Genomic DNA, 16,575 nt, shown 5'->3' on the forward strand with positions numbered 1-16,575 from the left:
TATATGTATGTATATGTATATATTAAAATAAAATAAAAACTGATGATTTTGCAGAGCTGTATATTTATACACACACATATAAAGGAGTCCAGAGATTCTTATTTTTCTTTAGTTTTGTCATTTATGTTGCAACTTGAATTTATAACATATTTATTTATCAATCTTTACATCAATTTTTGTTTGTTTGATCATGTTTGAGTTGCAGTTTTCATAATAAAACCTGATTTTTATCACAGTAGCCTGAAAAATGCGGACCTCTAGTGGCCAAATGTTGTACTGCAGCAGTTCCATCAGTCAGCTGGAGTTCATTTAGAATCGGTTTCATCATTAACTTTAAAATAATTGCACTGATTCTACTGAGGAGCGCTGTTTACTGAAGGCGTAGTTAAGAATACATTTTTCTGTCGTTTAACATTTGTGCCGTCTGGATGTGTCGACAGGTTTCTGCTGGACTGTGTCAGTCAGCAGAAACAAAACGAGCAGCGATTCTGCCAATAACTCTATTTTTTTTTTCTGTTTCTGTTGAGTTTGTTGCAGCAGCTCGTCAAACTTTCTGACTGGGCCTTGGGTCAGAACCCGCTTGGTTCCAGAACCAGCTGAAGAGGCAGAGCCATTTTATTGCTCGTCAGCTGTGAAGCTGCAGCCCTTTAGCTCCACTTTTAAAGTACACGAAGCTTAAATGGCGCTCAAGAAAAAGGTGCTCACAGAAAGATGTTTTGCATGTGACGTTCACCTGTACGCATTCTGTGCAAAAGTCCATGAAACAGAACAGCAGCAACATGAAACTGATCAGCAGCAACATAAACAAGTCAGCAGCAACATGAAACAGATCAGCAGCAACATGAAACAAATCAGCAGCAACATGAAACAAATCAGCAGCAACATGAAACATCAGCAGCAACATGAAACAAATCAGCAGCTGCATGAAACAAATCAGCAGCAACATGAAACATCAGCAGCAACATGAAACATAATCAGCAGCAGCATGAAACAGAACAACAGCAACATGAAACAAATCAGCAGCAACATGAAACGGATCAGCAGCAACATAAACAAGTCAGCAGCAACATGAAACAGATCAGCAGCAACATGAAACAAATCAGCAGCAACATGAAACATCAGCAGCAACATGAAACAAATCAGCAGCTACATGAAACAAATCAGCAGCAACATGAAACATCAGCAGCAACATGAAACATAATCAGCAGCAACATGAAACATAATCAGCAGCAGCATGAAACAGAACAACAGCAACATGAAACAAATCAGCAGCAACATGAAACGGATCAGCAGCAGCATGAAACAGATCAGCAGCAACATTGCAATTTTTTCACAGTGATTATTCTGGTTAGAGATTCATGAGTCTAACAGCCTCAGGGTAGAAGCTGTTCCTCAGTCTAGTGGTTCTACACTTAATGCTCCCCAACCTCCTTCCTGAGGGAGTGGGGCAAAAAGTGTGTGTGCTGGGTGAGTGGGGTCCTTCATGATGCAGGTGACCCTCTTCCTGCATCTGGAGGTGTAGATGTATCTGATGGTGGGGAGACTGACTCCAACAGACTTCTACACTTCTAGATGCAGGAAGAGATGATTAATCAGACTAAACACAAAAAATGCAACTTAGGAGAGTTATAAAAAAAATAAAAAATATATTTACAGCATCAGTGCGATCACCTAAACACATCTGCACTGGTAACACAATGAAAGAGAAACTAAGAACGATGGAAGACCTCTGCAGAAAAGGCCCAACATGCAGCGGACCTCCAACAGTTTCATTCAGTTCAGTTTATTTCTATAGCTCCAAGTCTCAACAGAAGTCATCTCAGGGCTCTGAACAGAAACATTTGTATACACAAGAGTTAAATTAGTAACATTATTTATCTGAGGTGGGGCAGTCAGCTGACTGAGTTGAGTCTTCATCTCGTTGCATTCTCCCATCTTGAGCAAGCATAAAGGCAACAGCGGAAAGGAAAGAAACCTCCAGCAGAGACAAGCTCAGGACAAGTGACCATCTGCTTCGACCGGCTGGGTTTAAGAAGAACAGGAAGGAGAAACAAACAGAATGACAGGTCCAGAATGGAGGCGAGCAGGAGAACAGGTCCTCACTAGGAGGAAAGACAAAAAACACATTATAGGAGAAATAATTACAAATACATACTATTCCTCTACTAATCAAATGACAATGTGTCAGCCTCACGGACAGAAACTGGAAGTTGGTTCCCCAAGCGAGGAGCCGGATAACTGGACGATCTTCCTCCCATTCTGCTTTTGGAAACTCTAGGAACCACAAGTAAACCTGCAGTCTGAGAGCAAAGTGCTCTGTTAGGAAAATTTTGAAGTTTAACAGATAAAATAACAAAGACATTCAGTGCCTGAGAGGCGGCGGTCGCCACAGTGCGTACGCTCACACGAGGCAACAGATTTACGCTGGGTGCGCTTCCTGACCCAACCTGGGCTCGAACCTACAACCTCGGGGCTACAAAGCTGCCGCACTGACCACCGAGATACCACAGCTCAAAAAAGACGATACACATAAAATAACATTAAACTTTTGCGTGTGAACCAAAACTAGGAGCGATGCCAGCGAGAAGTACGAGGAATGTTAGAGTTTCTGCTGCACCAAAGATCGTTTACAGCTTTTTCATTCATCACTAAGACTTCCTGTGATGTAGCCACACTGAGTCTTTCTGATCCTGTTTCCCTCAACCCTTCATCGAGCCTGTTTCCAAACCAGCAGGATAAAGCGGCAGTTTTAACTGGATCCTTTAGGTGTTGTTTGTGGCGCTGGGAACCGTCTTCGCCTTCGTCCCAGTTTTTACACTCCGGGGCGTCTCTCTGTCGTCCCGCCGATCGCGGCGCGAGCAGATGACTCATAGTCACAGTCTAAACAGTGCAAACTGTGTGTGTGGGCGTGCACGTGCGTCAGGGTGTGTGCGCGTTTGGTGTGTGCCACATCCGGACGCACTGTTTACAAATCTCTGTAAACAGGGGAAGCCCGTTGGAACACTGGGGGGGGGGGGGGGGGGCAGTAAAATTGATTATGGGAAACACGAAGTTTGGACTTTTGTGTTTGTGGCGAGCCGATCGTTGAACTGCAGAGATACTTAACAAGCTTTTTCCCTCTCCGATTAGATAACCTCTGCGAAACGGTTTGACCCGCCAGCTTCAAAAGTTGCTTTTAAGCCAACACATTTGGTTCTTGAGGGTTTTTAATTCCAGCTCTTGGTGATGTTGGTCAGAAGAAACAGGAAAGAAGTGCTAGAGATTAAACTCTGTGAAGAAAAACGGCAACCAAAAAAAAAAAAAGTGCCGAGTTTTGTGTGTTTGACATCAATTCTGCAGCGGGAGACTAAATGGGCCAAACAGTGCTAAATGCTTGCTGATGTTTACAGCAGAAGCCTTGCCTTATAAAGTGCTTTTCCAGCTCGTTTGTCCTTTTAAAGACGCTGCAGGAATTTCAGGACAGGCCACATAAATATCCGTCGGATCAGAATGTGAAGTTTATTTGAGGCCTCTGTTTATAAAATCCGGAAATGTGCTGCTTGTACTCCTTAACCCCCGCACTTACCTTTATCCACTGACAGCTCGAGTGTGTGTGTGTGTGTGTCCTCCACACTAACATTCGGAGGAGTCATGCGGCTCCTCTTAAAGAGCACACCTTATTTTGGTGCTTCATGTCGAGCAACAGATGTCGGTTTTTTTTAAATGCAGGTGCAGAGAATTCTCCGGAAGCCCTGGACGAATCGTGAAAACGTTCCTGTGGTTTTTGTAACGGTGGGATGGCCGAAGTATTTCTCAGTTCCTTTGAGGGAAGCTGTGGGGTTCAAGTTCAAGTAGGTTTATTGTCATTTCGCCACATGTCGTACATGAGGTGGAATGAAATTGTGTACACATGGTCCCAGTTACATCCAACAATAGCAAAAATATAAAGTGTAAAAATAAACAGTGTTTAAGGATCTAAGATATAAACTAAGATATACGCTAAACGAACGCCATACGATACACTAAAAGATCTAAGATCGTCGTCCGCCGTCGCAGAGTGAAGAGGAGGAGTTGGAAACGCCCTCTGTCCGTTCATGCATGTTGTCAGCTTGATCCTTAGAAAAAAAAGTGAAGTGCCGACTTTTATTTAGGTGTGTGGCTATAGGTGTAGCAAATTGTTGCTTTTGGCCGTTTGTTATGATGCGTAACCATGACAACAAGGTGTTTTTTATGATTTGAATCAACTGATTAACATCTCAAAACTAAAATAATACCTCAGCTACATCCCCAAATCACAAACTAATTCAAAAAGGAGGTGCCGTGGATGCGTTCCCGTCTACCTGGCGGCGGTGCTTGAGTATTCGACCGCCGGCCGAGATCCTGGAGCTGGCGCGAAACACTGCTGCTCGTGACAACAAGAAGACCAGGATCATCCCCCGACACCTGCAGCTGGCTGTCCCCAATGACGAGGGGCTCGGGGGAGTGACCATTGCTCAGGGAGGAGTTCTGCCCAACATTCAGGTGGTCCTGCTGCCCAAGAAGACCTAGAAACCCACCAAGTCCAAATAGACAGATCAACATCTGCAACCAGTTTCTTCAGATCCTCTGTGGGACGGACCTCCACAAGAGATGCTTCCTGCCCACAGCCATCAGCATCTATAAGAACTCTTTAATGAAACCAGGATGATGAGTTACAGCAACATTTAATTTCCCTTTGGGATTAATAAAGTATGTTTCATTTGAATTGAATTGAAGAAAGGTCACCATCACTGGGTTGCCACGTCAACATCCAAGATGGCCACCACCATATACCACCATTGTGCCTGGTCATTTCACCTTCTCACCAGGATCCATCACTGCGCTGCGTCAGACAAGCAGCAGAAAACATTCCCTCTGTTCTCCTGCCCACTTAAACATCTTCCATCAAGAACATTGTTTTCTTGCTAAACCAAGTTCGTTTGTCGTGTTTTGAAAATGAAATAAGGTTCGTGCCTCTTTTGGTTCCTCGACGCTCGCTTTATTTCTGAAGGCATGAAATGTATGAACAGCTTTAAAACAAACTGGACTTTGTGGCCATTTTGCTCAACTTCCTGTGAAAGTACCTTGAATTAACTTTACGTGTAATTCTGAGTACGCACGGTTGTTATCATTTAATTTGTTTTGTGGTGATTGGACCAGGGGGTGCAGCTTAACTTTTAAGAATTGGTTCCCACCCCCCATGATCCTGAACAGAACTGAGCAGGTTTAGAAAAAAGATAAAAGAAGAAGAAAGCTTCAAACTTTCAATTGGGTTTCCTCTCAATCGCTGGAATAAAATGCAGCTTTCAAACAGAGCAAAACTGTGAGACGATTTTGTGTTATCTGGTTTTTACAAGCAGGCTCATATTTCTCTTTTTTATTTTATTTCAGTGCCTCCGAGTCTTTAATTGGTGTTCATAAACTCGTTGGCCTATTTTTCACAATTATTTGTTCTCATTCAAATTCAGCCAGAAGTTCAATAACGACCATAAATCTTTATACAAAACTTCTTAAACTTTGCTTTTTATTATAAACTTCTAAATGTATTTGCCTTTAATGCTCTCATTTTTTTCAGTAAATTTAAGTGTGTCCCTTTTCACTGAGGATGCAGCTTCTTAAGAGAGGATTAGTTGGAAGATCTGTTTCTGATGCACGTAATGAAGAACACGTCTGCTCTGTGACAAAACTAATAATCGTTCTCTGTTTTCCGCCGGCGAACCCCATCGCTGCGAGTCCTTCCCTCGCTTCCATACATAGTTTGGGGTCGTGATGATGCTTTGCAAATGTGCATTCTTGTTCAACTGAGAGGCCCCCTTCTTCTTTTAGCCCCTAGTTGATTACTGGTGAATTCGAAGCATTCTGGGAAGCAGGCAACAAGGGAACAAAATGGGAATAGGAGTCCACATAAGGTTCAGATTAAACTGTTGTGTTGCTCTTTTTTGTTTCTTTTCCTCTTCCCTTCCCATCGGATGTTTTCATAACAAAACCAAATGTGTTCTCGGCGTCAGCCAAGAGCAGTTAGGAGAGAGTGAATCCCTGAAGCGCAATATTAAAGTTACATTGTTGAATCGAGTTTCCGCCGCCCTGCAGGCATCCAGGCTGCAGCTTTTAAACCAAACTCCTCTTTAAACCAGGCCATTTCTCTGAAGAACTCCAGATAATTTCAGGATATTCTTGGTAAAACATTTGTCAGCTCTATTTAACATATTATGGAGTTTTATTAGAGCCCAGGCAATATGAAAATTTCGGCTATTGCCGATACCGATGTTGGGATGAGAAGGCGACCGCCGATAAGAGTATAATGGCTGAAAATGTTTTATCTTTGTCCACCCCCAAGAATCTAAGGAAACGGTGAGTGGAGCAGGGCTCGTTTATTTAGCGCAGCTGTTAGCAACCATGAAGCTAAGCTAATCAGATCCACACTATACGTAGTCCCACAGTAGGTTTACAGGTGGTGCACTGGTCATTAAAACAGTCTTCCCAATGTGCGTTCACATTTTCTAGTTACCTTAAAGTTATCAAGTGTGTTACAAATATGTACAGTGCCTTGCGAAAGTATTCGGCCCCCTTGAACTTTTCAATCTTTTGCCACATTTCAGGCTTCAAACATAAAGATATAAAATTTTAATTTTTTGTGAAGGATTAACAACAAGTGGGACACAATCGTGAAGTGGAATGAAATTTATTGGATGTGTCAAACTTTTTTAACAAATAAAAAACTGAAAAGTGGGGCGTGCAATATTATTGGGCCCCCTTGCGTTAATACTTTGTAGCGTCGCCTCTTGCTGCAGTTCCAGCTGCAAGTCTCTTGGGGTTTGTCTCCATCAGTGATGAACATGGAGACACTGAAGTTCTGCCCATTCTTCTTTGCAAAGCAGCTCGAGCTCAGTGAGGTTGGATGGAGAGCGTTTGTGAACAGCAGCCTTCAGTTCTTTCCACAGATTCTTGATTGGATTCAGGTCTGGACTTTGACTTGGCCATTCCAACACCTGGATACATTTATTTGTGAACCATTCCATTGTAGATGTGTCTTTATGTTTTGGATCATTGTCTTGTTGGAAGATAAATCTCCGTCCCAGTCTCAGGTCTCTTGCAGACTCAGGTTTTCTTCCAGAATGGTCCTGTATTTGGCCCCATCCATCTTCACATCAATTCTGACCATCTTCCCTGTCCCTGCTGATGAAAAGCAGGCCCAAACTATGATGCTGCCACCACCATGTTTGACAGTGGGGATGGTGTGTTCAGGGTGATGAGCTGTGTTGCTTTTACTCCAAACATATCATTTTGCATTGTGGCCAAACAGTTGGATTTTGGTTTCATGTGACCAGAGCACCTTCTTCCACATGTTTGGTGTCTCCCAGGTGTCAAACTTTAAACAACACTTTTTATGGATATCTTTGAGAAATGTCTTTCTTCTTGCCACTCTTCCATAAAGGCCAGGTTTGTGCAGTGTACGACTGATTGTTGTCCTATGGACAGACTCTCCCACCTCAGCTGTAGATCTCTGCAGTTCATCCAGAGTGATCATGGGCCTCTTGGCTGCATCTCTGATCAGTCTTCTCCTTGTTCCAGATGAAAGTTTAGAGGGACGGCCGGGTCTTGGTAGATTTGCAGTGGTCTCATACTCCTTCCATTTCAATATGATTGCTTGCACAGTGCTCCTTGGGATGTTTAAAGCTTGGGAAATCTTTTTGTATCCAAATCCAGCTTTAAACTTCTCCACAACAGTATCTCGGACCTGCCTGGTGTGTTCCTTGGTCTTCATGATGCTCTCTGCACTTTGAACAGAACCTTGAGACTATCACAGAGCAGGTGCATTTATACGGAGACTTGATTACACACAGGTGGATTATATTTATCATCATCAGTCATTTGGAACAACATTGGATCATTCATAGATCCTCACTGAACTTCTGGACTGAGTTTGCTGCACTGAAAGTAAAGGGGCCCAATAATATTGCACACCCCACTTCTCAGTTTTTTATTTGTTAAAAAAGTTTGACACAGCCAATAAATTTAATTCCACGTCACTTCTTGTTGATTCTTCACAAAAAAAATAAATTTTATATCTTTATGTTTGAAGCCTGAAATGTGACAAAAGGTTGAAAAGTTCAAGCGGGACGAATACTTTCACAAGACACTGTAAATTAAAGAAACACCCTTCCCTGTTAATTGTTTAAACAGTCAGTCACGTACGGTGAAGGTCTAATTTGTACTGACCGCTGCAGTTTATTTATTTTTTTGCAGAGGTGTAAAGATTTCAGACAAACGATGCATTTCATTGAGGACTGTCTCGTGCTGATAGTAAGATGTCAAACCCAAGTGCATTTATTAAGTAAAAGTTCAACTGAGGCACGCCTTTACTATAAAGTCGAGCAAACAAACAATTGTTTTTAAGTGTTAATCTCGTATACATGGAAGCAATGTATTTATGGATTTTTCCTCTTTATTAGACATATTTGGACTGATGCGACAAATAGGGCAGTGCTACTTGTACAGCGGAAAATAGTGTGTATACACACACATATATATACTAAAATAAACTACTCCTTACTACTTGTACTACTATTCCTACTTTACAGTTTTTTTTTTACTTATCGTGGGGCTTCAGGATACGGATCCCCCGCGATAAACGAGGGACTACTGTACTCTACACAGTATTGCTCCCTGCTTCATCTGTGCTGAGCGTAAAAGTGAAACTTAAGGGAACAGCCATGACTTGAAAGTTGCCTTCATGCGCCCTCTGCTGGATACGTTGTACAATTACAGCTATTTTCAGCATTTTAGGGGTGAAAATTAGAAGTGCTTATATCGACGCATAATGGGCCAATTATCACTGATACGATATGTCCCCAAACGTCTATACCAACCTAAATTATTAGTCGGGGCTCTAGAGTTTATTGACTGGTAGCTACAAGTTAGCTGTTACTTACTGCAGAGATTTAGAAATTGGGAGTTAAATTGTCGTAGACTCAGTGTATCTGTAAAATTTCAAACGTTTCATAGACGATTGCGTCAAAGGTTTCCCTTGTAACGCAACATTTTAATAATGCAGAGCACCTTTGAGTTTCTTAAGGCTTTGCTTTTGTTTTGAACTAATTATTAAAGGGAAATGTGGATTTCCCCCTTTCATCCATCAATCCACTTTATTGGAAGTTTCAAAGATGACAAAAGAAAACAACATAATTTATGTTTGGCCTGTGAAACTGTTTTTTTTTTATTTTTATTTTTTGTCTTAGAGTGGAAACAAAAATATCCTGAGGGGGATATTCAGCTGCAGAGTCTTTTAACTTTCCTAACAAGATAAAAACCCAGCGGTTTGTTTCCCTCCTCCATCATCCTCAGTCTTTGGGGCAGGCTGAGGCCCTGCAGCTTTACAGAGCAGGCAGCCGAGGGTTTGGGGTTAGAGCACGTGGTGTAGCTCCTTAGCTACTTTCCACTTCCTGTCCCTTTTTGCATGTTCCTTTCCACTCGAACCAGATGTCTTTTTGCTCAGGCCACAGATGAGGCTGAGCCAAAATCTGCGTCCAGGTGGAAGGATGGGATGTTGAGAGCTCTGGGGATTGAGAGAAAAACCATGGCGGGTGCTGTGGTTTGGAGAGGAACAGGGCAGGACACACAAGGGAGCCAGGAACACGTTGATCCCAGCTCGGCATGCTCACAGAAGACAAATCTGCCTGCGTTCATTGTTTCTCCGTCTTTTCCTCCTCTCTGTCTGCCGCTGCCTTGCGTAGTCAGACAGGCCCTGGAAAATATAAACAGGATGCAGTCTTGTCTGATCGTAAATCCCCTCTCGTCTGCTCTCTGGCCCCTGGCCCTGAACCTCGGCCAGTCCCCTGCAGCACTCGCCTCTTCTTCCCCCACAAAGACCCCCACCCAGGCCTTCTGCAGAGCAGAAAGCCAACAGTTTGGGCATTTGTATGATGCATGCATACGTGCACTAAGAATAGTTTTGACTCTAACTTTTGGATGTAAAAACATGCTTGTGGGCAGGTCTGTGATCGTCTGAGGGACCTGCTCTCCTACCGCTCGTGCACAGCTTCTGTACTCTTCAATCTGCAAAACAACTAAGCAATTTTATGATGTAGGGAATCCTAACTTAAGCAAAACTTTATATATATAAAAAAGTAAACTATGACGTTTTCTGCATAGAATGTGCATAAAAACAAGCTCCTTAATCAATCTCCATTTCCCTCTTTGACATGGATGAGAACTGTGGCTGCTGAAACCAAAAACCAAATGCCACAAGACTTCCTTACTGATTGTGGAAACAATCCTCGGTGAAAAGGAAGCTCCCTCAAAGTCCCCCTAAACAAAACCACAGCTGCTTTAAATCTAACACAGACCTGTCGATTTCCAGGAGCATTAGTCGTTCTAAAGTTTTACAGAAATTTGCTAATTCAAAATATAATGCGGACACCAAAACACAACCTGTACCGTAATTTCCAGACTATTGAACTCACCTAAATATAAGCTGTGCCCACTAACTTTAAAATTCAGTTCAGTTTATTTATATAGCACCAAGTCACAGCAGAAGTCATCAAAGAAAAAAAAAAAATTTGTACATATAAGCCACAGGCGTCCTCGAGATATTTACGCAGAAATATTAAAAAAAAACTTTTAATTAGATACGTACTGGTAACATACACAAATACATACAGGATTTTTTTTTCTTTTCTGAACGGTGCCTGTAGCACAGCTGGTTATAAAAGATAAAAAGTAAAGTAGCTACCAGGAAAAGTCATTGATCGCTATCTTCATCTTCCTTTCTCACACGTATGTTGAGTGGCTGCAAAAACTTTGTTGTGCCCCAGAGAGCGGGGGGGGGGGGGGGGACAAAGTTTCATTGGTCCACCATGACCTGTTCAGTAAATTCAGTGGTCAGATTCTTGTTTACCTTTATCTATACAGGTAGTCTTATTGAGTCATGAGAACCCACCCCCCAAGGAGAGACGTGGACTGGGCAGCTATTTGAGCACCCGGGTGTGACGAGGCTAAAGGTTTTGGCGACATGAAGCTCGTTAGCCCATAAATATCCAAAAATCAGCCGCAGAATTGTGTAAGCCACGGTGTTCAAAGCTTGTGAAAAAAATAGCAGCTTCTAGTCTGGAAATTACGGTAATTTAATCTATTTGAGGAAAAAGGCTAATCTCAAATGCAGACACAACTTGTGAATAGCTGCGTACATCTGTACTGTTCCTTCACTGCAGTTAACCGAGCACCTTGATATAAAAAACATTTTGTCAGTTTGCTCTGTTACTCTAAGGCACCTCACGATTTGATTACATTAAGACTCCTACTGCTGGGATGGACTTATCTTGTCTGAGGAGCCGCAACAAACTCAGTCTTATAAATAGCACCTTACTTAGTGGATCAAACAGTTTGATGCTCAGATGCTGCGATGGTGCGTCACATGGCCAAAGTGGATGTTTTGAACCGCTTTAGCCATGACTGCTTCAAACAAGTTGGCGGGGGTGAGGGCGGACTCCATTAACCATCTTAGCACCATCAACCTGGTTGACCCACAATGTGAAGGTGCTGTTTGTTGTAGCTCCTCGGACTGATGAAGTCTTTTGGATGAAAGATGAAACGTTTCAACAAAAAGAAACCGTCCAGACTGACTCAACTTTGTTGGGTTTTATCTTTGTGTCATAATTTCCCAGTTCATTCAGAGTTGCTGACTGCTGTCTGGTATGTCCAGAGTAATGTTGGGGCTCGACGACAATTCATCCCTTTAATAGTCAACAGAAGCATAACCGTGGGTAGGCTTCCAACGCCTTTTTACAAACAATATGGAGCTCTTGGTCTAACAGAGAGAGGTTTTTTTACATGTTCATTTCAAGACGTCTGCCAGTCTGCGGAGGTCAAATCAGAGAGTTTGCTTTTGCAAATTGGCCATGAGTGGCACCTGACGTGATCTAAACAAGACTTTATGGGACAGCCTGCACATTTTCACCATTGCTTTAGACCAAGGCTATTCAACTAAATTACTCAGAGGGCCACAGTTACTGAAAGCCAATGTCATTAAGTTTATTTTATGGTTTAAAATCTAGTTTTATTTAAAAATGAACCCATTGAAGGGCTGAACTTAGTTCACCCGTGGGCCTGATTTGGCCCCCGGGCCACCACTTGAATAGACTTTCCTGCTCTGCCCACACTTTCTCACACCACACTCTGCTTTTATTCGCTCTGAGGCTCAAAGTGTTGGTGAGAACGGACATAAAGAGTTTTGTTGTTCATGCCCCCAGTTTATCCACAACATTATTTTTACTCTGCTCATTTGAAAACCTACAAGTTCAAGATACCTTGAAGACGTTTGCCTTCACATGGGCCTTTGACACGATAATCTCTTTTTGCAAAGAGAATCAGGTGTTTCTTCTCGACTCATCCGGACCTGTTTTGTTTTGTCATCTTCTTTTATTCACATTCTCGCTGAAGGCATTTACAGTAAGTGATTCAAGTCCACTTCCTTCCCTTCACTTCCTTTCTCACCAATGCAGACTTGAATATTTCCATCACCAAAAAGGGAATTAGTGAGGCATGTAAAATTACTAGTTGTGCATCCTTACAGCATGTACAAGCCTGAATATTTTAAGTAAAGATGGACCAGACACCTGTGGGGAACCCTAACTGGAAACTAATGTGGTGTTGCATTTTAGGCATATGTTTAGATTTCTTATGAGCCGCAGCGTGATTTATTTTTTGTTTTTGACATCAGCAAAATGTCTAAACTTTCAGTCAAGTCTTCTCTGTTTAACATCTGTAAACCTTTCTGTCCAGGTCTGCATGCACTGAGGCGAGCATTGGGAGCTTCCCATCAAGCATCGGATCAGCAGCTAATGGGGACGGTAACCGTCACTCTGCAGGACCTCCAATGGGCCATGACTGCCGTGAAGCCCAGCGCCATGAGAGAGGTTGCAATCGACGTCCCCAAGGTACAGTACCGTATGCCATCATCACCCCGTGAATCTGTTTCTGGTCATATAACTGCAGGTGGTCCGTGTAGCCCAAAACTTTTTACAGCCGTACCTTTGTTGTATGCAGAACGACACAACCCCCTGACACAGAGTTTTTAGAAGTGACAGCATGACTGCTGATGTTTCTGTAAGAATGGAAAGACAGTCAGACATCTGAACTATATTGTTACTAGGACTTTAACACCATTTGAGGCGTGTTTCTGTATTATCTCATTATAAGCCTAATCATGTAACGTATGGGATATAAAGGCTTGATGATTTTAAAGCAGTGGTGTCAACCTCCGTTACAAATTTAAAATTAAAAACTTGGCTCAAACCGAAGGGGCTGTTTTCTATAAGTAAGTGTGGTTGTCCCTGCAAGTTGTGAGTGCGATAACTTGAAATATAAGTGCGGTACCAACTTTTATTTTGATGTGCGGATGAATCTACGAATGACAAAGGTTCTTTTTGAAAACTGGGTTGGACACATTAAAATCCAAGATGGCCACCTCCATGTATAAATGTAAACCTCTGTCGTTAGAGAAAACTTTGCTTTCTAGTTTTATATTGCTTAAAAGTATAGTTTCCTCAAATGATTGTGGTGGCCCTTGGGGTGACCAAAGCCACCGCTGGCCACCCCCTGGCTCCACCACTGCACCTGGTTGTGGATAAAATTCCTCCCTCCACTCGCCGAGACCCATCACTCTGCGCTGCCTCAGACAAGCAATTAAAAAAAAACCTGCCTCTTCTCTTCTCCACACTGTAACTCCTACCCACTTGAATATCTTGCACCAAAAACATTTAGGTTTACTTCCATTCCCTGTTCAGTTACAGCCCAGGAAAACTTGGAACTCTCATCTTGAAAACTACAAACAAAAGCGGTAAGATGGGGGGAGAAGGAGGGATGAGAGGACAGCGGTGAGACTCCAGGATGTTTTGGAGTTTGCATGTGCAAGACATAAGGGACAGGAAGAAGGCTAACATCATCTTCCACCGGTAATTGAAAGCAGATCTGGTCGCTGACGGTTCCTGCCAGCAGCTAAAAAAAGAGAAAGAGAAGAAGAAACATGCTTCCTGTCGCTTCACCTCAGAACCTCCTCCCCCTTTTCTTTCAGTCCTCTGAGCTCTCCCAGAGACATTCAGTCCTTGTGGCCTGTTCCTGGAAACGAGAGGAGAGAGTTTGGGTTTCTTTTTTTTTTTTAATTCCCTTTGCACAGCTCAGCTGAAAGGCCGGCCGCAGAGCCCCGGACTTGATTATAGCCACATGAGTGCAAACATTTGTTTCTAATCCTTTTTATATAAGAAACTTCCAGCGGTGCCGGACCAGTACAAGCCCAGAGTCTCTCTAAATCCTCCTCAGATCGTGTTGAGAGTCAAAGATGACTTGTCCCACTGTACAGTATATTTACATGTTGCGTTCAAACTTTATTCTTTGACAAGGCCTTTTTTATTATATTACCACCCCTCTTGGTTTTTATTACTTCAATATGTTTATATTGCAACTCTGTCAGAATTCTATTAATCCCTCCTTTTAAAGACGCTTCTCGTCTCCTCTGTGTTATTTTGTTTTAGTCTGAGCTGTCCCTGACACTCCTTTATAAGCCCCATCAAAGAGCCCAAGCCCAAAAGGCCCCTCGTAAAGTTCAGAAAACAACAGTAAAAGATAATAAGTGGGTTTTGTACGAAAAGGGAGGGAGGACAAACGAGGTGATGTGTGAGTCAAAGCATTTCCTTCTGATTCTGCAAACACTGTAATTGTGACAAAAAGAGTCAGTGACTGAGAAATAATGACACTTTTTTACATTTCTTACTGATAGTCGCTGAGTTTATAGACTTTTATTTTTATAATCGGCAAGTCTGAGAAGCTCTTTGTAAACTGAGAGAAGGGAAATTTAAAAAAGTTACATCGTTGCACATTTTCACGTTTCCCTGCATGACAGCCTTTATGAAAACCAACAAAAACCAACGTAAGAGGAACGTACGGGGGCATTTCCTCTGATCTCTGGTGACCTGGAATTTAAATGGATATTTCAGTTTGATAATGCAGGTGCTGGTCATAAAATTGGAATATCACGAAAAAGTTGATTTATTTCAGTAATTCCGTTCAAAAAGTGAAACGTATATTATATTCATTAATTACACACATACTGATATATTTCAAATGTTTAATTCTATTAATGTTGATGATTATAATTGACAACTAATGAAAACCCCAAATTCAGTATCTCAGATATTGAAGACACCTGGTGCCACATTCTAATCATCTAATTAACACAAAACACCTGCAAAGGCCTTTAAATGGTCTCAGTTTAGTTCTGTAGGCTACACAATCATGAAGAAGACTGCTGACTTGACAGTTGTCCAAAAGACGACCATTGACATCTTGCACAAGGAGGGCAAGACACAAAAGGTCATGGCTAAAGAGGCTGGCTGTTCACAGAGCTCTGTGTCCAAGCACATTAATAGAGAGGTGAAGGGAAGGAAACAATGTGGTAGAAAAAAGTGTACAAGCAATAGGGATAACTGCACCCTGGAGAGGATGGTGAAACAAAACCCATTCCAAAATGTGGGGGAGATTCACAAAGAGTGGACTGCAGCTGGAGTCAGTGCTTGAAGAACCACCACGCACAGCTGTATGCAAGACATGGCTTTCAGCTGTTGCATTCCTTGTGTCAAGCCACCCTTGAACAAGAGACAGCATCAGAAACGTCTCGCCTGGGCTAAAGACAAAAAGGACTGGACTGCTGCTGAGTGGTCCAAAGTTATGTTCTCTGATTACAGTAAATTTAGCATTTCCTTTGGAAATCAAGGTCCCAGAGTCTGGAGGAAGAGAGGAGAGGCATAGAATCCATGTTGCTTGAGGTCCAGTGTCAAGTTTGCACAGTCAGTGATGGTTTTGGGGGCCATGTCATCTGCTGGTGTTGGTCCACTGTGTTTTCTGAGGTCCAATGTCAACGCAGCCATCTACCAAGAAGTTTGAGAGCACTTCATGGTCCCTGCTGCCGACCAAATTTATGGATATGCAGATTTTATTTCCCAGCAAGACGTGACACCTACACACAGTGCCAAAGTTACCAGTACCTGGTTTAAGGACCATGGTATCCCTGTTCTTAACCCCCACCATCTGCTCCCCTGGGCGCCCTAGATAGCAGCTCTCCGCTCCACACAGAGGGTTGTGGTAGCTCTGTGGTTTGTGGTTGCATCAGGAAGGACATCCGGCATAAAAACAATCGTGAAGTTTTCGTGCGAGTTAGTTCACTGTGGTGGCCCCTGAAGATGGAGCAGCTGAAAGAAGAATAACACTCAGTGTTTTCGCCTGATGTCACGACTGATAAGTACAAACTACCAATACCTGTATCCATAACTGAACCAAAACTGAACAAGAGTGAGAAAATGTCCAACCACATCAGATTTTGGATAAACTTTTAAGAACTACTTCTGTGAAGTAAAACTTTTTCCATTACATTTTTCTAAGATAAACACACTTCCTGTGAATACTTCTTCTTCTTGAGCCATTCCCGTCACATTTGTTGTTGTTTTTTAGCATTTTGTAGCAATATCTATCTATCTATCTATCTATCTATCTATCTATCTATCTATCTATCTATCTATCTATCTATCT

General features: G+C 42.4%; 1 protein-coding gene across 1 annotated transcript in view; it reads left to right on the forward strand.

Annotated features, from left to right (window-relative positions):
- The window catches only part of spata5 (spermatogenesis associated 5), a 64,652-nt gene that overhangs the window by 18,759 nt on the left and 29,318 nt on the right, over positions 1-16,575 (forward strand). The window contains exon 11 of the mRNA XM_037675474.1: positions 12,778-12,932. Within this exon, the coding sequence (XP_037531402.1) occupies positions 12,778-12,932 (155 nt within the window). The remainder of the gene's footprint in view (positions 1-12,777; positions 12,933-16,575) is intronic.

This window comes from Nematolebias whitei, chromosome 4 (genome assembly GCF_014905685.2).
Source record: "Nematolebias whitei isolate Nwh7 chromosome 4, NemWhi1, whole genome shotgun sequence".
NCBI classification, from domain to species: domain Eukaryota; kingdom Metazoa; phylum Chordata; class Actinopteri; order Cyprinodontiformes; family Rivulidae; genus Nematolebias; species Nematolebias whitei.